Source organism: Meles meles, chromosome 14 (genome assembly GCF_922984935.1).
Source record: "Meles meles chromosome 14, mMelMel3.1 paternal haplotype, whole genome shotgun sequence".
In the NCBI taxonomy this organism is placed as follows: Eukaryota; Metazoa; Chordata; class Mammalia; order Carnivora; family Mustelidae; genus Meles; species Meles meles.
Window position 1 is genome coordinate 82,648,576 of NC_060079.1, and position 26,324 is coordinate 82,674,899.

At 43.6% G+C, this 26,324-nt stretch overlaps 1 protein-coding gene across 4 annotated transcripts in view; it reads left to right on the forward strand.

Annotated features, from left to right (window-relative positions):
* The window catches only part of MYO16 (myosin XVI), a 596,952-nt gene that overhangs the window by 186,615 nt on the left and 384,013 nt on the right, over nt 1-26,324 (forward strand). For all 4 annotated transcript variants that reach the window (XM_045978501.1, XM_045978500.1, XM_045978499.1 and 1 more), the window contains exons 3-4: nt 9,619-9,689; nt 22,561-22,704. In XM_045978501.1, the coding sequence (XP_045834457.1) occupies nt 9,619-9,689; nt 22,561-22,704 (215 nt within the window). The remainder of the gene's footprint in view (nt 1-9,618; nt 9,690-22,560; nt 22,705-26,324) is intronic.

Below are 26,324 nucleotides of genomic sequence, written 5' to 3' on the forward strand. Positions count from 1 at the left end.
TGATCCCAGGGTCCTGGGATCGAGCCCCGCGTCGGGCTCTCTGCTTGGCTGGGAGCCTGCTTCCTCCTCTCTCTCTCTCTGCCTGCCTCTCTGCCTGCTTGTGATCTCTATCTGTCAAATAAATAAATCTTTAAAAAAAAAAAAAAAAAAAAGAAAGTGAACTTCATGTAATCACCACTGAGCAAACAAAGTAGACCATTGCCTGAGCCCCAAGAATGCAGGGTTGCTGTATCATTTGAAAAGTACTGGGATTTTCTACCAAATAGTGGGAGACAGGAGCCATATGCAATAGTTAGAGAACTTCCGTAAACCAAGAAGAAAAAATAATGAAATATACTATAAAATATTGGGTAAAAGACTGGGATTAGCACCACGGAAGAGAAAATCCCAAAGACTAGTAAATTTACCTAAAGATTCTCAACGTTAGAACTCATCACGGTGCTGGGAATTACCCATAAGCATGCTTACCCATAAGCATGGTTCCACTGAACAGCCAGTGCTGGTGAGAAGGTGGACAGCCCCAATTCTAGTATGTTGCTGGTGGGAATATAAAGTGGTACAGCCGCCTTTGAAAACTCTGACAATTTCTAAGAAATTCAGATTTATGCATCATCTGCCTTCTGGCAACCCCACTTCTAGGTACATGCCTTATAAAAATGAATGTATTATGTTACAAAACGACTTGTGCAGGAATGTTGGTAACAGCTATATTCATAATTGACAAAACCTGGAAACCAATCCTGTGGTAGACTCTTTGTTCTTTCTTCTGTTGTCTGCTGTTGGACCAATGCTGGAGGGTTTTAGTTGTGATAGCTTTGGTGCATCTGATACCTCTCTGTGTAACTCTTGGCTCTATTTTTAGCTCACTGAAGAATTAAAGCATTAAAAATAGTTGTTCAGACTTTCTGGTTATCTTCAGGGAGTGAGTTACTCCAAAACGTCTCGTCTGACAGAGCAACCTTTGCTCCTACGAAATTTCACCTTCCCCCTGCCCCCCCATTTCTTTTTTTTTTTTTTTTAAATTAGGGCATGGAGCCCAATGTGGGGCTTGAACTCACAACCCTGAGACCAAGACCTGAGGTGAGATCAAGAGTCGGATACTTAACTGACTGAGCCACCCAGGCTCCCCTGAAATTTCACTTTTAAAATGAGCTAAAAGTTGGGGCACCTGGGTGGCTCAGATGTCTGCCTTCATCTCAGGTCATGCTCCCAGGGTCCTGAGGATCGAGTCCCGCATCTGGCTCCCCATTCAGCCGAGAACCTGCTTCTCCCTCTCCCTCTGCCTGCCACTCCCCCTGCTCCTGCTCTCTCACTGTCTCTGTCAAATTAATAAAATCTTTTAAAAAACAAAATAAAATGAGTTTAAAATAATGCGTATCTGTGATACCTTTGGAATTCATGAAATATCGTGTCCTCTGTGTTCTGTCAACGAGTTTACCTAGGGAAGACTGGAGGGGAAATATGAAAGGATGAGAGACCACATCACCATAACGACTGATACATCAATAAGTATCCAATGATACTCTCCATTCCTGTCTTCTGAGTTTATCCTTAGGTACTGATCAATGACAGAAATACTCGAATAGTTCTCTCCCCTATTTTTTTTTTTTTTTTGAGATGTAATTTTTTTAACAACTGAGTTGGGTTACTTTTTTTAAAAAAATTTTTAATTCACGTGAAATTAACATAAGTCACAATTCTATACGTTACTCCGTGGTCATTGGTAAGGTTGTCCTAACCGGTCTCGCTCATCCCCCCATCCCGCTTTGCCTGACTTTTAAAAGCGGGTAAATAGTCGTTTTACCTTTTATTTCAAATACATCACGTTTTAATAACTTTGAGGAATGTTTGTATTATTCTGTTTCTGTTTTTGTTTTTACTGGGCTCAGACATAAACAGTATTCTGTATTAGCAATGTCAATGGGGTACTGCATTTTATCATTTTTTGAAAGTGCATCAGTGTTTTGAAGCTAAGACCCCTTCTAAAATTTGAAATATGATAAATCACCTTACAGTTCTCTAAGATGAATGGACAGTGGATTATAGAGGAGAGAGGAATGGGCCACATGCATTTATACTGTGTGCATTCTGGATTTACAGTTCCTACATGGAGGGCTGAAGAAATAAGACGCAGTTAAATCTGTGTTGCTATAAAACTGTCACTTCGGGTCTGTTCTGGAATATTTAGAGAGTTAATGATTTAGATCTGGTTTAGGTACACAGGCCACTCCTGATTCCTGCCAGGCGTATACATCACAATAATATACGTTAGAAATTCTGTAGAACAGGCGATTGAGGGGTACCTGGGTGGCTCAGTGGGTTAACGCCTCTGCCTTTGGCTCAGGTCATGATCCTGGGGTCCTGGGATCGAGCCCTGTATCGGGGTATCAGGCTGTCTAATCAGCAAGGAGCCTGTTTCCTCCTGTCTCTCTGCCTGCCTGTCTGCCTCCTTGTGATCTCTGTCTGTCAAATAAATAAATAAAATATTTTAAAAAAAGAACAGGTGAATTTGTTAGAAGTTCTTTTGTGAATATCTTGTTCAGCTCCCTGCCCGCGATGGCCTTGAAGGGAGAGGGAAGAAAAATGGGTTACAAGCAACATTGGAAGAGAGAAATGACCGATAATTTTGCAAAAAGAGTCAGGATATCCAGGCACCGATTTGAAAAGATCTACAGACCGCTCTGCTGTGTGATAACTTCTTGTCTGTCTTCTGTCTTCACCTGCTGGTGCCCATGGGATTTTAAACTGTATGAAGGCAGGATTTTTTTTTCCTATTTTTTTCTCTGGTGTAGTGCCAACTCCTAAAGCAGCGCTTAGCCCAGAAAAGGCACTTGCTGAATGTCTGTTGCCTCAATCACAGCGGCCCAAGCGGGTTGGGTGGGGATCTGAGTTAGCTCGGTGACAGTCTTGGACCGCAGTCTCAACAACTTCCAGATCTCAGGCAGAACCTCACGCGAGCTTCAAAACCTGTGAGACCCTCTACAGGTGGTCGCTGACCAGCCCTTTGGTCACTGATTTCCACTGCTTTCCACGTCTCAGTATTATAATCAAGGTGCTTTGACCTGCAAAACATATGGACAGTTGGGCACATTCTTGACTGATTTTAAGATCTGGTGACAGAACAGGTTATTTATGTATTTTTAAGTTTTAGTATTCCAAGCATAATGGGAGTTGAGAATTCATGCCCAGCCCAGTCTCTGTCCCCACCTGAGGACACCCCAACCACGCAGACCTTGACTCCTTCTTCTGAGATATCCCTGCTAAACCAAGATTCTGCTCAGGCAGGTTTGGCTAAATATGTATTTACTGAGAATAAATTGTGTGTTCTGAGGGATACTGTTGTTCATACAGCATTAGTGGTCAACTTGTCAATGGCAAATTCATGAGAAAGGATGGGCCGTGAAGACTTAAATTTGGCACTCTTTCTCTTACTCCAAGTGAGACATTTGAAGGTAATTTTCTGAGATTGTAAAATTCTAGCACATTTTCTCAAAATGAATTTAGGTGGCCATGTGCCCCAGACTCTCCTGGAATGTCTGTGTAAAATGCATGATCATCGATCCCATCCCGGAACGCTTGAATCATAGTATCTGGACATGGGACTAGGGCTTGATTCTTAAGGGGAGAGAAATGGCCCCCCAAGGTGAGCAGTCTTTTAGGGGGAGAAAAGTGTTACCCATGATTTGCTGTCCTTTCTAGGGCCATCTAGGAGACGGACAGAGCATCTGTGGCATTACAATTTTATGGCGGAGGTTGATGGGGAAAGGTGATAATGAAAAATAGGTTGAGAATCACTGAACTAGAAAAACCTGTTTTGGGGGCACCTGGGTGGCTCAGTGCATAAGTGTCTGCCTTCAGTTCAGGTCATGATCCCAGGGTCCTGGGATGGGGCCCCATGGCGGGCTCCCTCCTCAGTGGGGGGGTCTGCTTCTCTGCCTCTCCCTGTCCCTCTGCCCCTGCCCCTACTCCTGTTTTCTCTCTCTCTCTCTCTCTCACTCTCAAGTAAATAAATAAAATCTTGAAAAGGAATCTATTTAAAAAAAAAATCCTCCTGTCCTTTTCAGGCATCCTAAAATGTGGGTTCAACCTAGGCAGGAAATCTGTGTGTTAAGCAGCATTGCGGTGCAGATCTTAGGTGCTGTGGTGTTAATAACATAATCTCTACTTTCCTGCTTTCTGCCTCCTTTCCTGATTAGCATATTGATAAGATAAACCTTTCAAAGTGGTTCTTAGAAGACTATCAGTTGTTATGGAAATTCCCACATCTGTGTTTTTTGGAAATCTTTCCATTGATGTTTCTATTACCCCTTGGGGAGAAAGGACTCTGCCTTGATTTTTTGTTGTTATTCATTTTCACTTTTTATTGGGAAATTAAACCAAACGTGAGCCAACAAAACAAAGAACTTTGTACCTCCTTCAGCCAGCCTTACTGTTTGCTAAAGTTTTACCACATACAAATGATCTTTTCCTCTATCTAAAAAGGCCTGTGCGTGGCTTAAAACGGGGCCAAGATTGAGAAGCCCTGGTTCAGTTGTGTTTCCCTTGTCCTTCCCTCCGCTGATGTTTTAAATGTAAAATCTTTGTGAATAGGGACTTGAGGTCATGTGAGAATCACGTGAGTATCACGGAACACCGTGTAGCCAGATACCCACATGGGCTCCTAGAATTCTCAAAGCAGTTATGGTCCCCAGGTTGCTGTCCAGGTCCTGTCCTCCGTGTGCTGCTGGCGTGTCATCCACACAGATAAATCGTGGTACTATCTGGAGACTTGGAGTAAGTGCCGATTCCCAGCCAGACTCTTGGCTTTGGTTATGTTGGTGCTGGTGGGGACATTCCGTGGTGACAGCTGATTCTATTAGAGCTCCTTAGCACATTTTCTGATATGTTTACATCCATTTTTCTACCGCAGCAGCTGAAGTTTTAGAGACTGAATGTTTCTTTTTAAATATCAAACCATGCCCCCCACACAGACTTCTCGGTGGCGCTCCGGGCAACTTGATGACGAAGCCACAAGTATACAGGACATGCTGAATCAGTTCCAAGCTGCCCCACTCTAAGAGACAGCTTCCGCTCCATTATTCTGTTTGGTCCCCAGATGGCTGCTTCTCCTCTGGCTGTGTTCCTGCAGTTTTATTGTTGCGGAAAGACCCACAGGGGCCAGGCCATTTGACTTGACTGGCAATCTGCCCCTTGTTTTTAAAATGGATCTTGATTCCTGTTGTGATTTCTTTTCCCTATTGTCATTTTGAAATTTCTCTACCCCATGCTGTTCTTGTTGAGAATCCTTGGAATCATGCTGCCCACGCTGAGTGCTAGGTCCAGCAGGTTACCGGGGGGCCTTGGGGGCATCACAAGATCGGAGTCCCTGTGTCCTTAGTGAAACAATTCTAGATCTGCATCATGAACTTGAGAGAATTAAAGTAATTCTTATACTCATGGTCTTACAGTCAAAGTACTTAGAAAAGTGCTCAGTGTGTGTTAGTATTGAAAAATGTTCCTGGCGTAGGAAGTGTTGGGGTTTGAAGCCCACAGCCAAGAAAGAATTCTTGAGACATCTTTGGTGGAGAAAGGTGGTTTTATTGAAGCAGGGGGACAAAACCGTGAGCAGAAAGGACTGTGCTGGGGATGTGAGGGGTGACTGATTATAGACTTTCAAGTTGGGAATGGTTTAGGGATAACATAAGTCTCTAAGGAACTTTGGAAGCAAGGTTTCCAGGACCTTGATGGGACTAGCTATTGTTACAAAAAGGCCATTTATTACTGTCTACTAAAACTTTAGTCATGAGACCCTTCGGATGTGTAACGGTGAGCCATATGCTTGGGGGACGACTGCTGACATGCATCTTGGGGGGGGGTGGTTAATGGATAAAGGAACTTTCCAAAGGAATTTTTATATTTAAAGTAGACCCACAGCGCCCTGGGTTGGGCTAAGAGAGCCTTTGGCCCTTGGCAAAGTGCCAACATCCAGGCAGCTGAGCTCCTAGAGGAAAGTCCCTCTGTCTGTTTCAAGGACCTGTCGATGAGCTGTAAGTAGTAAGGAAATTTAATGTTTCTTTTGCCTTTGTTTCCCCATCACATCCTCTTCTTTTTCAGAATTCTCTGTTATGAATCAATTATTGTGGAAATGGCATTTTCTTCATTCCTTCTTTATACATGGGTACTTCACAGTGTCCAGTTTTCAGACATAGCAGACATAGGATTTAGCTCACTCTACAACTTGTGTGCATGTTTATATGAAAAATATTTCTTTATTTTGTCAACGGCTGATTTGCTCCGTTCTTCAGGCCCCACCGTGGCACCCAGGGGCAACCCAGACAGCACGTCTTCTGAATTTCCAGCTTAGTTCTGTCTGGTAATGTAAACAGCCCTTTTGGAAAACAGCCCCTCCATCTGGGGAAAAGACAGGCTCAAATTGTCCCCATTTCTTTTCTCCTTGGGCTGAGGTGTGGCCCAGTGAGAGGGGTGGGACTTACTCATGGGTCACTATGGCAAGAAGTTCTGGAATTCCTGGGTGTACTGTCCTTGTCATCCGTGGACATTCTTGGGCCCATTCCTCAAGGGCCTCGGGCTGTCCCTGGTAGCACACTGAGCTTGCCCTTCTGGCCCCGGAGAACCAGTTGTTAAAATTTCAGGAATTCGTCATTCGGTTCTAGAGCAGTTAAAGCCTACAGTAAAAATTAAAGTAGATAAACTCACAATTAAGTTGATTGTAATAAAGAGTAATACTCCAGGGGTGCCTGGGTGGCTCAGTCAGTCAAGTGTCTGCCTTTGACTTGGGTCATGAACTTGGGGTCCTGGGATGAACCCTGGACAACAAATTGTTTACAAATAACTAAATACATAGTACTCAGGGCTGACTGGAGGGCATTTGTTGCCCACAGAATGGTGTCTGAGTCCTGTAGCGTGATGTGCCGTATCCTCACTGACCCCGTCCTCTGAACTCTGCGTGGTGGTCCCCTCCCCCCACACGCTCATCTCTCCTAACTGCCTCCCATGTAGTCCTCCTCACTGCTCTCGTGCTGGATCAATTACACACTCGTCCTTCAGGAGACTGTTGCTAAATCCGCATTGCTAATATTCTACGCTCCCATTCAGTGTTTAAAAGTTGGAAGGTTTTGAGAAAATTTAGAATAAACCTTAAGTTACGGATTCTAGATACGTTGTTATGGGGTTTTGTGACGTAGAGTGATTATAAGAGTAGGAATCATTTGGAGATCGGTACCCAGCGCCGGGAGGCATGATATACTGGCCGCTCGTTGGCTCTTTCACTTCTGCCAGTTCCCCCAGGACGTGATGTCAACGGACAGGAAACTGAGGCCCCGAGAATCGGCAGCTCGCCCCAGTGGGGCCAGGCCTCACAGCCAGTCTATGGAAGCCCCAAGGTCAGTGTCTCACAGACTCCTGTTATGTGTCGTTCACTACACAGGTTCATGGTGGATTCTACTTGGAAATCAGACAGCAGGGGTGTTTGGCTTGCACAGTCGGTTGGGTATCGGGCTCTTGGTTTCAGCTCAGGTCCTGGTTTCAGGGTCGTGAGATAGAGCCCTGCGCCGGGTTCCTTGCTCTGTGCAAAAGCTGCTTGGGACTCCCTCTCCCTCTGTCCTTCCCCCTGCTTTCTCTCCCTCTCTCAAACAAATAAATCTTTTAAAAAATATCTGACAACATTTTATGAATGTTTTTCTAATAAAATCTGCCTCATACTGTATTTGTCGTGTATGCGCTTTGCTATGAAAACTTGAAAGCACTGTGTTGATATTAGTTAATTGAAGATGAACAATTCATTTGCTAAAATAATAAACATTTGGGGGAAAGTGCTGTTTATCTTCTGGGAAAACCATTGGTAAATGTATTTAATTACCTGTCTGCTGTTGTCAATGAACTGTTCAAAATTTAGGGCTAGAAGGGTTCTCGGGGTGGGGACAGGAAGTGAGTCCGTTTATCGTTCCTGTGCATAGGGAGAGCCAGGAACGGGAGGGAGAAAGGACACCTGCGGACCGTGCCACAGGGCCACTCCCAGAAATGCAGCAAGGACAAGAAGGGCCAAGGACTCACCTTCCTGAATGTTTTGATGGCTGAAGAGGGAGATGCCCAAGAGAGCAAATGGGCATCCCACGCCGTGTCAGGTTACACTTGATCCTGTAGGATTGCGGTCTTTGAGAAATTCTTTGGTCACAAAGTACCAATGTTAGGAGAATCTGGGTTGTGAGAAGAGTTCAATTCTTAATTGGAGAAAGAACATATTCAAGGGGAAGCCCCTTGGCAGGTGTACAGATGTGGACAGACTCCTACTGAGGACAGCTTTCAGGGGGAGGACGGAAGTGAAAGGGTGCGGGCCCTTGGAGCCAAGTGTTGTCACTGTTCAGAGGACACTGGGGCGTGTCTGACTTTGCTGGGGAGAGAGATTTGGACAAAAGGCCTTCTGACTTCAGGAAGGGCTGTCTGGAGGCCACACTGGGCTGGGTGTGGGTTGTCTCTGCTGTCCCCACGTCACCCCCATTTTGGAGGGACTCTTCAGTGTCCCTTTTCACCCCCCCTGCACATGACATCAACGCGATGGCCTTCCTCAAGAGGGGACGGCAGGAGTAGCCACGTCCAGCGGGACCGTTAGTGTCCCTCGTGACATGTGGTTAGCTCTGGGGAAGAGGGTGACACGCTAGATATTGGGACACATAAAGGATTGGGGGTACCAGAGAATCAAAGGGATATTCGAGTGACACTCCAGACTACAGAGAAACTTCATGGAAAGACAGTATGTTCAGTGAGGTATGCGTTTGAATCCGAGCCGTTTAGTAATGGATTGTGGTATAATGGGGGGAAAAAAAATTCACTGTTGCTTTAATTATAGTTTTTATGGAAAATGCATTAATGGCTTTTCATCAAGTCCGTGATACTGCTATTAACTGTGGAAACCACGATGGCGCTTTGGGGAGCTGATGAGATTTCCGTGAGGCTGGTCCTAGAGCCCATTGTCAGAAGCAGAGACCAGAACATTCTCCCCATGCCTATGGCATACCTTGTACTAATGAACTCACCCTTGCCGTTCAGAGGGAAACAAGGTCACCTTCCAGCTGTGCATTTGTTCTGGTAATTGGCGTCTATCTTGACCTATTTGGCATTCTTCATCTGGTGGCTTTGTCCCACCGTCCTTTTTGGGAACGGCAGACACACTCCCAAGAGGCCATCGTAGGAAGAGAAGTTTAATGTCCAGAGTATAAACTTTGTTTTAAGCCAATGGGCCCTAATGAGATAAAAAAAATAAAAGTTACATGAACCAGTGCCCCCATGAGCCTAGTGAAGTAATTTCTTTTTATTATCTTGCCCTGTAAAGGGTATACAAACGAGGCACTCGGAAACAACAAACTGTAAGAACATGTTCCCCTTTCTGAATACTTTGGGTGGCTGTAATAGAAAATCACGTTGACAGACCAGGGAAAAAGTCTGAATGTGAAGACAAAGGCCACCGATCCTACCTATATTAAGGAGGGCCAGAGGGCAGTGAATGTGCCTGTCTGGACTTTTATGGATGTTAGCATTTGAGATAATAGTGCAACACTCCACTGTTGGTTCACGGTGTGGACGGAGCATGCGCACTAACTGCCTACTCTTTCCATTTTCCAGCACTCCGGCTCCTGAAGGAGGGCGCGGATCCACACACTGCCGTTTCCTCGGGAGGGTCCCTGCTGCATCTGGTGAGAACCCTTTGACCGGGACACGTGGGGGTCAACGCAGGGAGGAGAATTAGTTGTGGGTTCAAAATCCAATAGCCAAATGTACATCTTTTTTTTTTTTTTTCCAAAACTATTTATTTAAGAGAGGGTGCAGAGAGCATGAGCAGGGGGTGGGGGGAGGAAGAAGCAGACTCCTCACTGAGCAGGGAGCCCCATTCAGGGCTCGAACCCAGAACCCTGGGATCACGACCTGAGCCAAAGGCAGAAGCTTAACGATGGAGCCTGCAGGCCGTCCTCCAAATGTATGTCTGACAGATGATCCTCAAAACGTGACACTTTCAATGATCAGGCATGGATAATGAGCTGCAGTATTTCCTAATTACTGCATTGGAGTTTGTAATTAACCTTTAACAAATGGAGTTAGACCTTCTGTCCTAAAGGAGATACTTTTGAAAATAAAGCAGATACATTGTATCTACTATAGACTGTTAGGCAGTCAGTCTACTGTATCCACTGCAGACTGTTAGGAAATCACGTTGTCTTTCTGGCTGTAGTGGATTTCCTCTATTCTCTGCTTGTGACCAGGCACATATAAATGTGAATAAAGCTCACCTACATTCTTTTGGAGACAAAGCCGTGGATGGCTAAGTGAATCAGCTAACGAATGATCGCATAAACAAGAAAATATTATGTTAGGATCATGTGCCAGAAATTTTTACTGGTTCACTTAAAAATTCAATGGAAGGATCAGTTAAGTAGTCTTAGGACTGATGTAATGATTAAGACTTAATTTTGAAAAATATCAAAATTAACATAACATTAAAGACCTAACTCAGGGCACCCAGGCCAGGGGTGAGCTGTATTTCTTTGCCGTACATTGAACTCTGTTAAAGAAGTTCGCGCTTCAAACAGCCCCAAGCTCTGGAACATGCCCCCAGCTCTCAGCCTTGATTTCACGTTGGAATCACCCAGGAGCCATAAAATGTGGACGCCTGCCTCCCAACCCCAGCCGGGTCCCTGGAGATTCTGACATCTTTCTGGGATGTGACGATTCAGAGCTCCCCCAGCTGACTCTGATTTACAGCCTAGGCTGAGAACCACCGCAGACAAGAGAAACAGGTACCAACCAAAGGCTCAAGATATCTGGGGGACACGGGCAATCACATTATGCAGTCGGCAGAATAGAAAAACAACTCAGAATAGTGATAGGAGACAGTCTGTAGAAGAAATGTCAACTGTTTCTCTCCAGCTTTGATTGAGATGGAAAGAGAGATTTCTAGATGACTTTTTCCTTGTCTGGAGGGTTTTGGTTTTGAAACCTCTCCATTTTGGACTCTGGTCATTACGTGACTTACATGAAACTGCAAAGGATCTATGCCTCCTAAGCTCCTAGATCCCGGGTCTAATGGTGATAAGAAATGCTAGCTAGACTAGGGACATGCTGCTAACAGCTTCCCACAAACAAACATTTTCCTCTTGGTCGATGTGGTTATCTCCCTAACAGGAAGTCCAGTGATCATCGTGTTCAGAAGGAGATGAGGCCAGGCCCTGCTTTGTTTTCTTGGGAGTGTCTACACCAGCCTCTGTGTCCCCTGTTAGAAGAGGATCAGGAGAGAATTCGATCCCATGCCAGTGGCTTTTGATCTTTTCTTTTCATATGTAACTTCATGTACATTTACCCCTTTCATGAAGTTTGAGAAGATGCTTAAGCTCACTGAGACTCATTTTTCCCATCTGTGAAATAGGCATATTATCTGGGCCATTGTGTTCAGAGTATTTACTGTGATGAATACACATCACAGCTGCATTGTGATGGTCAGAGAAATAGGAAAAGAACTGTTAAGCCATAAAGTGTCTTTGATATGTTAGATCAACATGTACATTACAGTGTATTATTTAGGATGCGTTTTCATATGAATTTTTTATTCACTGTAGCTCTGTGTGCCTGGGAATATGCCTGTGTGACTTTCCTCTGACAGAATATGCCTCTGACTGGAGACACAGACACACACACACACACACACACACACATGTTCTTGCCACATCTGTTCCCCAGTGATACCTAAAGGGGCTCATTTCAGTTTTCCGAGAACACACGGTCCTTCTAATTCAGCTACTGGAAGACAGACCTTCTCTGTAAACAAACGATGTGAATTCATTGTTAATATTGCCAACAGTATTATTACTGAGCATGCGTGTGTGTGTGTGTGTGTGTGTGAGAGAGAGAGAGAGAGAGAGAGAGAGAGAAAGAGAGAGAAAGACACCCGCAACTCTATATACAAAATGCATTTGCCTATAACGAACATATAAAATACCTCCTAGTAGTAGTCAAGCCAGTGGTTGCTTTCTGGCCTTCTGACCTACACCAGATGCCACTCTGTCCCTTCCCCTGGACCGCTGCCACCCTCTCTTAAAGCCTCATCCCCTTCCCAGGATAAGCAAGAGCCGCTCATCTCCCGGTCCCATCTTTGCCTACCCTGCAGGGTGTTGGCACACAGAAGTCAGATCAACCTCTCTGCTTCATCAGAATACCGCAGAAACTTCCCTTTCCACTTGAAGAAAAACCCAAAGTCCTGCATAGAGGCATATCATGACCTGCCCTGGCCGTGGCCCCACCCCGGTTCTTCCCGTCTTGTTCTCGGAGCTCCTACTGGGCCTGGCCACTGTACTCCCTCCAGGTGCATCCCCCACCCCCCGTCTTTTCCACTTGGAACATTGCTCTGCACGTGTCCACAAAGCTTATGCCCTCACTCCTTTGGGGTCTCCGGTTGGAAGTCATCTAACAGAGCAGCCTTCCCTGGCTTGCCCTGTAGGAAAGAGCAGCCTATGACCACCGTTGCACAATCAACTTGACTTTCGTCTGGCAGCGAGTTTCCCCGTAGCGTGCAGGTGCCACCAAACAGATTACAGACCCATGTGATTACATCCTAGTTCTTAGACTGTCCTCCCCGTGAGAGCAAGAACTGGGCATAGTCTCAGCCTGTTGTATCCCCAACGCCTGGGGGAGCGCCCAGTGCTTGGTACCTGCTCAGTAGACTTTTTGGGTAGGAAAGTCAATGCATTAACTACTTAATTAATTAATGTCTGAGGCCATGGTCACTCTCAGGGATGCAGAGATTCAGAACACATTCTCTGCTCATATGGAGTTTAGTTTTCCCAGGGAGGGAGAAGAGAAAAGCACTGGTTATGGCACAGCTGGGAGGGGGTAAACAGGAGATCCTGGCAGAGGACCATGAAGAGGCCATCCTGCACTGGGAGGAGAGTCCTGACACTTTCTCTGACCTTCCTGATCAGACACGATGACTCTTTCATCCAGGCTCTCCGAGCGCACGATCCTTGCTTCGCTGCAGATCTTGTCATCTTGGGCCGTGATAAATGGGCGATGTGTCTTCTCTCTCTGCTAGACTGCATTTTCAAAAACTGTGACTGTCTTAGGTACTCTTATATCCTTGGCCTGTCACGTGCAGGAAATACTCACTAGGGTGTCCATGAATGAACGGATGAACCAATGGGCCCCAGGACCTAAGGGCGTCTTAGTTAGTTAGTTAGATGTCAGTTATTCGAGGCCCAGATCACAGAGTAGGAAGACTCAGAAATGGTGGAATCAGAAGGAAAACGAAATGAGCATTCAAGGGAGAAGGCGGAGGGAAACACATTCTTAACCCTCCGTTCGGGGCGGCTGTGTTGCATTTTCATACCATCAGGCATGGGCTGCGAGCCTCAGACAAAAGGAAGGCGGGGTTGGGGTGCACGTGAGAGAGCCTGGGGATGGCCAAGGGACCCCAGGATCAGCACCGAGTCTTCCTTTCCTGGGGTTCCTGAGTAAATAAAACCAAATGAAAAATTGCGAGTTGCCAGAGAGACAAAATTACAGGGTTTCGACATGCCTTAGGTGCCGAAAAAGGCAATTTAGCCATCTGAAACGTCAAGGGCGAGGATCTGGGCTGTTAGCCCACCTTTGGGGCCTCCTGCGTTAGGAATCCTGATGCGTTACCAGTGCTGAAGCTCTAATTATGGATGCTGAGATCGACGCCTTTGAGAAAAAGGCAGCATCTGTTTGTGTGGGCCACCGAGAAAAAGCGGTGCAGATTGTTGAGATTTCTCAAGTTTTGTTGATTTCACTCAATTCTTCTTCACTGAGTTCCTGATTCCAAGAGTAGATTTCAGTGCATTTCTCTTAGAAGTACCAGGAGAACTTTGATGTTGGAGATTAACAATTCCCATCCCGTACAGGGATTTTATTTTCTTTCAAAAATTTCAACAAATACCTCCAGATCTGCTTGTTTGCCACCCTTCTGTAAATAATTCATGTATCGAACCTGCGGGAGGCATCAAGTCCTGTGATAGGCAGAGGGGAAGCCACGGCAGCAGGTAACAGTACACACGAACACTCAGAGTTAAGTCTCGGGAAGACATTATATTTGTGGATTTGGAAACAGAATCACACAGGTTTTGCTAAACCGCTGTGGGGGGTTTTATGGTAAGACTTCTAATGAATAAGTTCTTGAGAAGGAGCTTCCAGTAGTGACCAAACCCTCGCGAATGGAGCACGAAACGCAGATGCTTTTCGTGTTGTCTTGTGACAGCAGCAGAACAGTGAGGCTTAAATGGAATGTGTTAGAAATAGGAATTACTCTTTCTTTGACCTGGTGACGAGATGAGAGAGAAAGGGGGACATTCTTTGCAAAAACAGAGAAAATCTCCAAGGCTAGACCAGAGATTTTTAACAGTGGCTCAGGCTGGGGAAAGGAGGCAAAGTCTCTTCATTTTTACATGTATGTTGCATGCAATAAAAGAAATTAATAAACTTAGTTAAGACTGCATTTTTGTTAGAGGCTTAACACTACCTGTTTTAATCACTTCCTGCTCTTCCAAGAAGGTCTGGTGTCTGAATTGGCTGCTCCTTGGGCTTCCCTCTCCGCATCTTTCAAGCTTTAGGATCTGGAAGAAGCAGGGATAATTAGCAAATTACTACAATGGCAGCTGTTCCACACCTTTGTATCTTTTTGATGGAGGAGAGAATATTATATTTTGAAAAGAGTCAGAGTATTAGGACTGTGGAGGAAATGTCTCAAGAAAGATCTAATTTTAAAACTGGTCTAGGTGTTGGAGAGCAAAAGTGGTCAGTAGATACGTGGACGTTGTCCAAAGCATCTGGGCATTGACCCAGGGTATTACTATGTCCCCTTCCTTTGTTCTCCCAGAAAGTAAGGGCGGAAAGCTGTGAGGGTAAGTGCTGGTGAGAAAATGCATCATTGCAGAAGAAAATGTGCCCTCTCCAGGGGCCGTTCCTGGGAGTTTCTTGGGTGATGAGGATTGGGGGACATCCGTACAGGATGGGGCAACAGGAAGTGAGGAGGCAAGTGAAGGAGCAAGACAGACGTGAAAGGAAAATGCCAATGAGCAGGAGAACCCAACCATTCTGATGTCTGAGGATGATGCCGGAAAGGGCTGGGAAGCAAGAAGCAGTTTCCGTGGCCTGGAAATAGTGACTCCTTTAAATTTTTTCCAAGGAAGTGATTAAGTTTCAAATTTCTGGCTGGACTTTACTTTTTAACGTCCAGCATCTCTTTGGTCCATGAGAATCATGGCATCCGTAACTGGAAAGCCCGAGTCCAGGATCTTTGATCATGAGTACAGCATCCATCTGAATCTTGAATGAAAACCCTGACCTTGTTCTGTGTGGTGGGCATATTTTTATCTGGACTGCCCAGGTGCGTGACTTAGGGGTAAGAAGGCAACAAAAGTGCATTTCTCAGAATGCCACCAGGGACTGAGGGGAGTGAATTTTCCATTTTTTAGTAAATATATCACACAGGACTGGTTCATTCAATAGCAAATTCTAAAAGATTCTTTAGTAAAGTTACCAGTGAGATTTGTGTTTTGTTTCACTTTGTCTTTGCAACCATAGAACCCCATTTATAAAGAATTAGAATCCTTCACGACAGGGTGAAGGCAGGTGGGGAAGGAAATTTTTACAGATGTCTTTGAACTGTGAGCTCTGAGAAAAATCCAGTCGACTTGCACTGAGAGCACTGGTACAGAACCTTTCTTCAGGGAAGCTGGATGTCTCAGCCAGAAGGGTTTTCCCTGAGGGCTCAGTCTGAAACTGACCCTCTCAGAAAGACCTTCCATGAAGATGACATAGAATTCCTCAAACAGCCATTTCATTCCTCCTCCAGATTGTTATGCTGTTTCCTACTTTGGGGTGCTCCTCTGAGATGGCCCCATAGCTCACTGAACCTGTCCATCGTACTTCTCTTTGATTGCATGGCCCTCTTGAATTTTGAGGCTATTGACTGGGGACAGTATCTAGTCCATGATACCAACTCTTTGACTTGGCACAGCACTAAGCACAATGGTAGGGCTTCAGCGAATTCTTAATGGATTAGGAATATCTCAACCCCTACCCCTTCCACCGAGTCCTTCAAGACCTGTGTTGAGAGTGTCCCATACTGGGGTGTCCAATTCTATCAGACTGTTAGGTACCCACCCACTGTGAATCTAGAGTTCTCTGAACACCCTCAATCTCATTCAACTGGATTGTCTGTTTCCCAAGGGTATTACTATGTCCTTAAACTTGACCTGTATATTGCCAAGTGCAGCGCTGGAAGGGAGCATTGCCTGATAAAATCTTGGTGATTCAAATCGAGGCAAACCCGACGTTGCAGTTGAAGGTGCAGAGTTTGCGGTCACTTAAAAGGATAGAAGTTCTATTAGGATTTTAAAATTTCTGGTACATCTGAATCTCTTTAGTAATAGCTGGTTTTCTAATTTGAATTTAGTTCAATCAGTTGGAAGATACCTGCGCTTGGAATGCAGGTGGAAATAAGAGCTGTGATTCAGCTCAGAGGGTTCTGGGTAGATTAGGTATAGACAGGTAATTTGTAGGACAAGTATTTGCCAGAGAGAAGAAACACATCTTATTTGGCTCATGTCTGGATAAACCATGTATGTTGAAAGTATCATTAGGTCAAAATGCATTTAATACATCTAACCAACCAAACATTGTAGTTAGCTTGGCTAAGCCAACATTAGCCTACAGCTGGGCAAAATCATTGAACACAAAGCCCATTTTCTAATGAAGTGCTGAATATCTCATGTAATTTATTGCATTCTCTACTGATAGTGATACCACAGAATGGTTGCATGGGTACAGAGTGGTTGGCAGGGTACCACTTGTCTTCGTTCGCGACAACATGGCTGCCTGGGAGCCGCGGCTGCTGTCCAGCATCCTGAGAGGGGCTCGAACCGCATGTCGCCAGCCCCGGACATGATCCAAATTCAGAATTCTTTCACACCTTCATAACGTCAAAAACTCATAAACTGAACCATTGTAAGTCGGAGACCATCTGTACATGAAAAGCAAAAATGATGAGAAGTATGTTCAAGATGACATTATAATGAGTGCGATCCTTCAGTGTGATATAGTGGCAGAGAAGTGAAAGTGATTTTGTGCAGATCTCGGCACTGGCTGAAAGAGGTGGCTGGTAGGGATTGATGTTCAGTACAAGGGGCCATATGGAAGTTCTAGAGAGATTTCAAAGATTTTTAAAAATTGCAGCAAATTCAAATTCATTTTCCTACTGAAACAAATCTCCATGTGTGTGTGTGTCTCTCTCTTTGTGTATCTCTGTCTCTTCTCCATCTGTCTCTGGTTGTAGGACAGATGATTAATCATGGATTAATCATGGACAATGATTAATCCAAATTGATGCATAAGTCATGTTTCCTCCCCTCTCCCCACCACTTCCAGAGAGTTCAGAGAGAATTTTTTTTTTGTTTAATAATGGAACTGTGCTTAGCACGTGATACCCACTCGATAACTGATATCTGGATCATACTGAATGTTGTTCTGGTAACTCCTTGCTAATCTCTAACACCCTGGTGGCTTTGAAATCAGCGCAGAGGAGCAAAAAAGGGAAGTGTGCCCTGAAAATATATAGACATTGAGAAAGCTAATGTGACAGGTTTGACCCATGTTTTAAAAAAGAAAACCAAAAACTTGCAAAAGATAACTTCCATGTGTGAACAAGGAATTTAATGTGGGAATTCAGCGTTTGTAGAGAACATTGAGTTTTCTGAGTGATACATTTCAGGGTTGTTCAGGATATGGTTGTTAGCCAACCAGAAAACTAAAATACATAAAAGATCCCTTATGACAAGACGTAGGGAAAAGACAAAACGTTTAGAGTTTAAAATTGTATCTGTTATTTGGTTTCTATGGTTTTCGGGTCTTTTCCTCTGAATCAATAAGATGCATTGTATTGAGTTTGTACATCGAGAGACATTAATTACCTTTCTTTACAAACAATTCCAAACGGTGAAAGAATGCATTCCCTGAGAAGCTGTGGACTGCTGGTTAGTGCGGAGGGTGTTCGTTCTCACTAATCCTAGCAACTCAATAAACGGTGTTGGAGGAAAGAGCTGTTTGTGGTGTTGCTCTTTAAGTATGCGTTAGGAGGCAGAATGGAATGTTTTGATCACGATTGGGATATTGGGATTTAGTAATTTAGCGTGGAGCCAGTCTTCAGGGCGGCAAGCCAGGGGATGGTAACTACCGTATAATGTGGTGGAGGTTTCTAGGGGCCTAGAGGGAAGACATTCTACACTTTGAGAGAGGGTGTGTAACCCAGCGTTGCTGACGGGCTCACTGCGGACGACTGTGATTGTTGTCCCTAACTTTGATGAAAGGGGAGAGCGACCTTTTTGGGAGAAGAGGGCGAGGATGTAAGGATAGAGTGACTCTTAGAAATTAGCACATTAAGGTGAATGAATAGTGAATCCATCAGAATCGGTAAGCTGAAGGGCATCCGACTGGCTCCGTTAATGGAGCATGGGGCTCTTGATCTCCCGGTTGTGAGTTCAAGCCCCACGCTGGGGTGTAAAGCTTACTTAAAAATTAAAATTTAAGGGGCGCCTGGGTGGCTCAGTGGGTTAAGCTGCTGCCTTCAGCTCAGGTCATGATCTCGGGGTCCTGGGATCGAGTCCTGCATCGGCTCTCTGCTCAGCAGAGAGCCTGCTTCCCTCTCTCTCTGCCTGCCTCTCTGTCTGCTTGTGATCTCTCTCTCTGTCAATCAAATAAATAAAAAATCTTTAAAAAAAATTAAAATTAAAAAAAAATCAATAAGCTCAGAAAGTGGCTACGCTTTTTCAGGGACAGATGGAAGAAGAATTTTACCTGCTCCATGGAGAAGGCTGCGGGAGAGATGGTGTTTCCACAGAAATAGATTTAGGTTCTATGGACATTTCTAGGTGAGGAGGGTTTATTTGAAAGGGACTAGGTTCCAGGGGTTCGCTGAAAGAAAGTGCAGTGTATGGACTTGAGGGACCCAGTGGGGGGGGTGGATGAAGAGATCTGGCAGTTTAAGGACAGCTTCACGGGCACGGGGTCCACGTGGTCGCTTCAGGCTTTGGGCTCCACCGAGCCTATGTTTGGTTCCATGCTCTGCTCTCACCCTCTTAAAATTCTTAGTCATTTTTTAAAAAGATGTATTTATTTATTTGAGAGAGCAAGAGACAGAGCGAGCATGGGGGAAGGGCAGGGGGAAGAGAAAAATCTTAACCAGACTCCATGCTCAGCTCGGAGCCCGACGTGGGGCTCTATCTCATGACCCGAGATCATGACTTCAGCTAAAATCAAGAGTCAGATGCTCAACCAACCAGGTTGCCCCTAAATTCTTGGTAATTTTTTTAAAAAGGGGCTCCATTTTTTCATTTTGCCCTGGGCCCCACTAGTTATGTAGTTTGTCCTGCCTGGACCTTGGAGACACAGAGGATGGTGACAGGAGGATCGAGGGGAGACGACTGCTGGTTTCAGGGCTCTCTGAAGATGACCTAGTGGCAGGCAGTTCAGCCACTTTCTTGCTGCAGTAAACTGTTGCCAGAAATTGATTGAAATGATGAAGAACAACCTAAATCACGAGAAAGATTTGCTAGCTGGAAGAAAATCCTTTCCAGTGAGAATGAGGTTTACTATCTAACAATAATGTTGTAAGAACATTGTAACAGCAATGTGCAACTATCGTAATCTTTTCAGACAAGTGTGATTAGAAGGTATTTATTGCTGTCAAATTATTATTCATGATCCTTTGAAATGTGAGTCTAAAAATTACATTACTTGAGAGAGGCTGATACCATTTTCCACACTGTATCTGATTAACTCTTTTTTGGTAAAAGACAGGGAAGATCCAAACCATAGGTATCTTTGAATTGTAAATGTAGATTCCTGAGGTGGGGGCTGAGGGGGTCTTGACAGACAGGGAAGGAGGAGGTCCCATCACTGTTGATTATGCAGTGAGTTATCTAAAAGATAAAGACAGCAGAATACAGGCATGTGAATTTCCTGAAGGAAATTGGATCCAGGCCCTAATTCTAAAACCTATTTATTGAGCCTTTAGACTCTGTTCCTCATCTTATTAGTCACTGGACCCAAACCTGCAGCTCCCGTGGATGAGACTTGGGTTCTTAGGATCTTTGTTACTGTTACACAGGACGCAGTACTTCACAAAGGCAAATGTCATGTTTCAAAACCGAAACTAATCCCTCCAAGTTCACGTGTGCCATTGCCCCAGGTACTTGCATGCATCCCATACAGATGCCTGCGCATCTTCCTTCATATGGAACCTGAACCGTGATTTTGCACCATGCTCACCATACGGTCTTGAGACCGCCAGGTACTGGAGGAAGATAGGAATGTTCTTCCACGTCTGCATCATGATTGGGAAGCACAATTCATGTGTCTTTTTTCTTCTCTGGTGAAATACCAGTTCAAACCTTGTGCCTAATTTTAAAAATTGGCTATCTTGTAATTACTAATTTTAATGCAAATTAAATAATATGAAAATATAAATCAATTCCCGTAAACCCCATTTCCGGTACTATCAGTCTATTTGGTTACTGTCTGGAGATTGTCCATGTTTCACCGATGCTTGGTTCATTTATTCAAAGTCATTGATTGCTCTGTCCTACTTTGTGTAATCTATGTTACCGTCTTCAGGTTCACCAGTCTTATCTTCTGCAACAGCCAGTCTGTTGTTGATTCCATCCATTGGTGTATTTTTCATCTCCGCCCAGGTAGTTCTCATCACCAGGAGTTAAATTTGAGTCTCTTTGCTGTCTCCCATATCTCTGCTTACCATGTTCAACAGTTTCCCAGTTTTTTGAACACATGGAATGTAGTTATTGTAACAGTTTTAACATGCAGATTTGCTCATTCTAACAAGTGTATCGCTTCTGAGTTGGCTCCCGTTGGTCCCTCTCTCTCCTCTTTGTGGGTCCTATTTGCTTGTTGTCTTGTATATCTGGTCATTTTTTTCCTGGATGCTGCCATAGTGAACTTTGCCTTGTTGGGTACTGAATATTTTCATAGTTTTGTAAATAACCTTGAGCTCTCTTTGGGGGTATTGAATTATTTGGAAGCAGTTTGAGCCCTTCAGAACTTGAGTTTAGTATTTCTAGGTGGGGGCAGAAGACCTTTGAAGTCCCCTTTCTCTCTGCAGCCCTGTTCTCTCTGTGACTCTGTCCTGTATCCCGGCCAGCTTAGTCTCTGGACTTTCAGTTCAGTCTCCTCTTCAGTGACCCTGGGTGCCTGGGGTTCTCCTCACTGTGCTGCAGCTTGGAAAGTCCTTCAAGCCAGGGAGCTGGAATAATAGCAGCAGTAGGACTGCTTTGTTTCTTCGCAGCTCTTGGAAGTCATATTTTGTCTGAGTGCTTTTGCTTTCATTGCAGTTAATTTGGGCAGGAATGCCAGTCTGGGCCCTCAAAAGAGAAAGCCCTCCCATGATTTATTTTTAATTGTCTGGTCCAGGAATAGTTGATACATTGACATGATGGTATTTCCAATGATGGCATTGATTACTGCTTCTCTGTGGGAGGGGAACCTGTTGGATGCATCCAAATACTATGGGAAACATGTATCTCTCAACCCATAAATTTTGCTAATTGGTAGTTAGCTTATGTAGCTTAGGTCTTTTTTAAAATATTAATTTAGCTAATATGCATTGGAACTGATGCAGCTTATAGATATAAAATATCAGACTTATACTAGGACAGGATAATTGATAAGGTCCAGGGCAAATGAATATGTGAGACTCTTCAATAATTATTGAAAATTCTTGATGATGACGGTGGAGCCTTAAACCAAATGCAGGAACCGCCTAAGCACAACTATGGAGGTTGTGTACCCTTGGAGCCAGCCCTGAGTTTGAATGTTTTTATAAATTTTACCTATAAATAATAAATAGAAAATAAGAGCAAAACAAGTTCCTGGAGAGTTTGATTTAGTAGGCTATGAAATTTCTATAAAACACAATGATTAAAATTCATGTTGGAAGATTCTGAAATTACTAATAGTTAACTGTTCCAAGAAGGCACCATGGAGTACTTACTTGTCTTTTGCAGCTAGGCTGAAGGCTGCATTTGGATGATGGGGGATGAGTTTGGAAGGACCATGATGGGTCTTATCTGTCTTGGATGTAATAAGGGGGTAAAACTTTATTCGTCAACAAAATTGAATGACAAAGTATGTACATTTTAGAGCAGAAGGCTCATATGATCAGATCTGTATTTCAGAAAGATAATTCTGGCAAGCGGTCCGAGATTTTCTGGTAATCTTTTGTACAAATGATGAGGACCCAAAGACTGAAATTTTTTCCTCCTTCTTAATTTCTGTCCCTATATTCTCATTTTTATTTCTACTCTCTATGGATGCCATTTCCCTTTGAATCCTCCAACCCCCATGTGCCCCTTAGCTTGTAGGTTAGCTGGAACATCGTTAGCCCCATCTCTCAACCTCTAAATTGGCATTGAAGTCTTTATCTGTGGACATTTTCAATAAACCTTATCATAGTCTGAAATACATTTCTTCCTTTTTTTTTTTTCTTTCTTTCAGTGTGCTCGGTATGATAATGCCTTCATTGCAGAGATCCTGATTGACAGAGGGGTCAATGTCAACCACCAGGATGAAGACTTTTGGACACCAATGCACATTGCCTGCGCTTGTGATAACCCTGATATTGTCCTGCTGCTTGTATTAGTAAGTAAAGCAATTTAGTTTTTTACCATTTGAAGATTTGACAGCATATCAAAGGCTATATATTTAACTATTTATATTTCACAGTATGTAATACTTTGGTTGATAAAAAAATATGTATGTATGTTATCCTTTATTTTCCTGGAGTTACAAGATAATTAGAGACTCAGGCTGTGGGTCACAGAGTTCATAAAACAGATTGTGTAGATGTTGTGTGGAGCTCTACTCTGCTGGCTTTTTTTCTGGGAAATTATATGCCTTAATACTTTGCAAGTGAATCCTGACTAAAATGGTTTCATACGTGGTGTTTCTTTCAATCCATTCTCTTAATTTTTAGCCAACTAGGCATACAGTAATGAGATAGGGCATCTGTTGAATCTTATTTTCTTGCTCCTATCTAGTAAACCAGTGTCTACAGCATTTCTTTACAAGAAAATGAAAACTTTAAGTATAAAACTCTACTAGAGTATTTGTTGCTGTTGATTCCGATTATAGCTTAGATCCTAGCATTTGTCCTCATAATATACTTTAATTATTTCGGAATTGAGAGTTGGGATTTTTTTTTCTGGTGAATTTATCTCTAACAAAGATCCTTAAGAAATTATGCAGGAGTTTTAGAAAATATGCACATCTCAGGGTCTGATTACATTGCTTTTCTTTGGCAGACAGAATTGAGAAATTGAAGCTGGTTTTATTTCACGTGTGATCATAGAGTTAAATCTATAGTCTCCAAATTAACATGTTCATGGTTCTGCAGTGACCCTTTTCTCACATCAGGTACAAAGTTGTGTTTCTGACAGTTACATTCTGCAGTGATCTTCACTTACTGATCATTGAATTAATATTTATTGATTACTATTTTTACATAATTCCTGCCCTCGGGGAACTTACAGTTTATTTGTCATTCACATATTTATTGAATAACCCCTATGTTCTAGGTGCTACCCAGCAAACAAAAAGACAGTTTATGTTAGAGAGAATGGCAAGAACAAACAAGAGCAAGTCAAGTAAGGGCACCATAGAGAGATTTGATTAGTGGACTAAGCAAGTCTGAGCGGTCTCCTTGCCACCATGGAATAGCCAGCCCAGGCATCTACCCACAGGAATAATTCACTTTCAAATAAATATGGATGAAACCCACTGGCACAAAAATTGTAGCAGGAATGTGTTCCTGTCCACAACCTCAAAAGGGAGATTTATTTTACTTCCAGGATTAAGTGCCACTGTACTTGGTGTTAGTGCTGCATGTCCAATATTCTTCCCATTTTCCAAAGATTACTGATGAGTAAGTGACTGCATAAGTATTTAGTGTGTTCTGGTCTTTACGAAGAGGGTCAACCATGAACATAAAAAACACAAATCCCTGCCTCTTGGAACTTGCATTCTCCTAGGGAGAAGCCGGAAAGAACAAATACACAAATGAGTGAAATACACAGTTATGTCAACTACAGAGAACTGTGGGAAGGACAGGAGGAGAAGAGTGGAAAGTATTAAGGGGTGGCCTCATGGAGAAGGGGACACGTGAGTGAGTCGTGATTGGATTTCCCCGTGTTCTTTCACCCCAGGTGAATCAGGGATCCTTGGGAGAGTTTTGGTGGAGAAGTGACATGATCGGACTTCTGTTGGAGAAGATCCCTCTGGCTGCTCTGTTGAAAGCAGACAAGGAGGGGCAGGATGGGGGAGCCATCTGTTGTCGGTCCCCAGGCTAGACGTTGTGGTGGTGGTGGTGGGAGGTGACTCGCATCTAGATGTTTGAAGGTCAAGTTGTCCGTATTTGGTGTGGGATTGGGTGTAGGGCTTGAGGGAAAGACCACAGATCACAGATGACTCCCACTTGTTGGCCTGAGGAATAGAGGCTTAGCATTTGTGTTAAATGTGTGGAATCATCTTTTTCAAGTCTCTTAGAAAATCATAATAAGAACAATTTCAGTGAGGTGAGAGATAATTATGTGTTATGAGCTTTGGTGGAGTCGAGATGTGTGTGGATGTGTGTGTTGTTATCAGATACCACGCAGCACTAGAACGTTGCTCTTTTAATTGGGTTGCAGAAGGTGTGTGTTCATGGAGTAGGCTCAGGGACTGTGAATGTTGTCCGTACTCTTGCCAAACGATCTACAAAACTCCGAGAGATACTAATAAGTGACTTTAGCACAACCCTTTCTATGTGTCTGATATTCCTACATGTGCTTTATAGTGATAAATTGACTTAGCCCTCCTGAAACCCCACTGCGTAGATGCTAGCTTTCTCTGCCTTTTAGGGGTGAGGGACAGAGGCCAGAGAGGCCAGGCTCTGTGCTGAAGGCCCCAGAGTAAGGCGGGGACAGATTTGGTGTCATAACCTGAACCCCCTGGTCTGCTGTCCTCTTGCCAATGACAGACTTCCTACAGAACAGCATGTCCCCAGAGTGGACAGATGACACCCTGATTCTCACCGTGATATCATACATTCATTCCCCTTTAAAAACACTGATTTCAAACTGATAGTTAGAATTTGGGAAGACAGTTAAGAAACATACACTCGATTCTTGTTATTTGTGGTAGTTATGTTCTCTAAGGTCACCGCGAACATGGCATTAGTGAATGCTGAACCACGGCTCCTGGGGAAGTGCAGCATTTGGTTCCCGCGAGCCTCTGGTCATGACGTAGTCGTCAGCTGGTCTGTGTGAACTTTGTTTTATCTGTCGTTCCCCTTAAAGACACCTTTTAAAATATATACTGTCGATTCGTAAACATTGAACTCATGGCCAAGAATGCTGTATTTCATGCCCGATGGAAGCCTAGCCACACATGTGTTCTCTCCATAAGGCTTCTTGCTCCAGGAAGCAGTAGAGAACATCTCAGTATCATGCTCGGGGATCATTTGAAATGACAAAATCACCAACAAAAGGACAGAAATATGAAAGACACACTAAATGGACCACAACAGAGACTTCCGTTTGCTCTATGAAAGTTGAACAAGAAGGCACGGCCTTGTCATGTGGGATCTCCATTGCAAACATGCGCACTGGCTGGCCAGACTTGTCCCCACTCCGTGCTTGTGCACGAACGACGGTGGGTGTGGAGCCTGAGGAGACCTTGTGGTATAACGGAAAAGGTCAGCCAACAGGCAAATCTGCAAATGTGGAGTCTATGAATAGTGAGGCCCCACTGTGTTTATTAAGCAAAACAATACACACTTTCTTAGAATTTTAAGTGTGAAATAAAAATCATCTAAACCCAATACATTTTAGGAATTGGGTGGATCAAAAAATGTTGATTTCTGCAATACTTTTCAAAATTTATACAGAAAAAATTGCAGTATTTTTACAAATTCCAGCATGTAGTTGGATAGGGTTTTGGAGTTTCCTGAAATTTTATAGATTTCTACTGGAAAGTGTAAAGCATTCCCATGATGTGAGCAGTACATTTAATATATAATCCTTATTTTTATATAAAGAAATCTATTAATATACATATCTCAAATCTAAATGCCTTGCTCCCCCAAAATAAAATTTTAAAGCACTGTAATTTTTATATTTATATCTAATTATACATGTATTTAATTATATGTAATGTAAATTATAATTACAATTTGTCCACTGAGAATTTTCTTTTCCTCACTTTACTTTATTGTTGAGCATCTC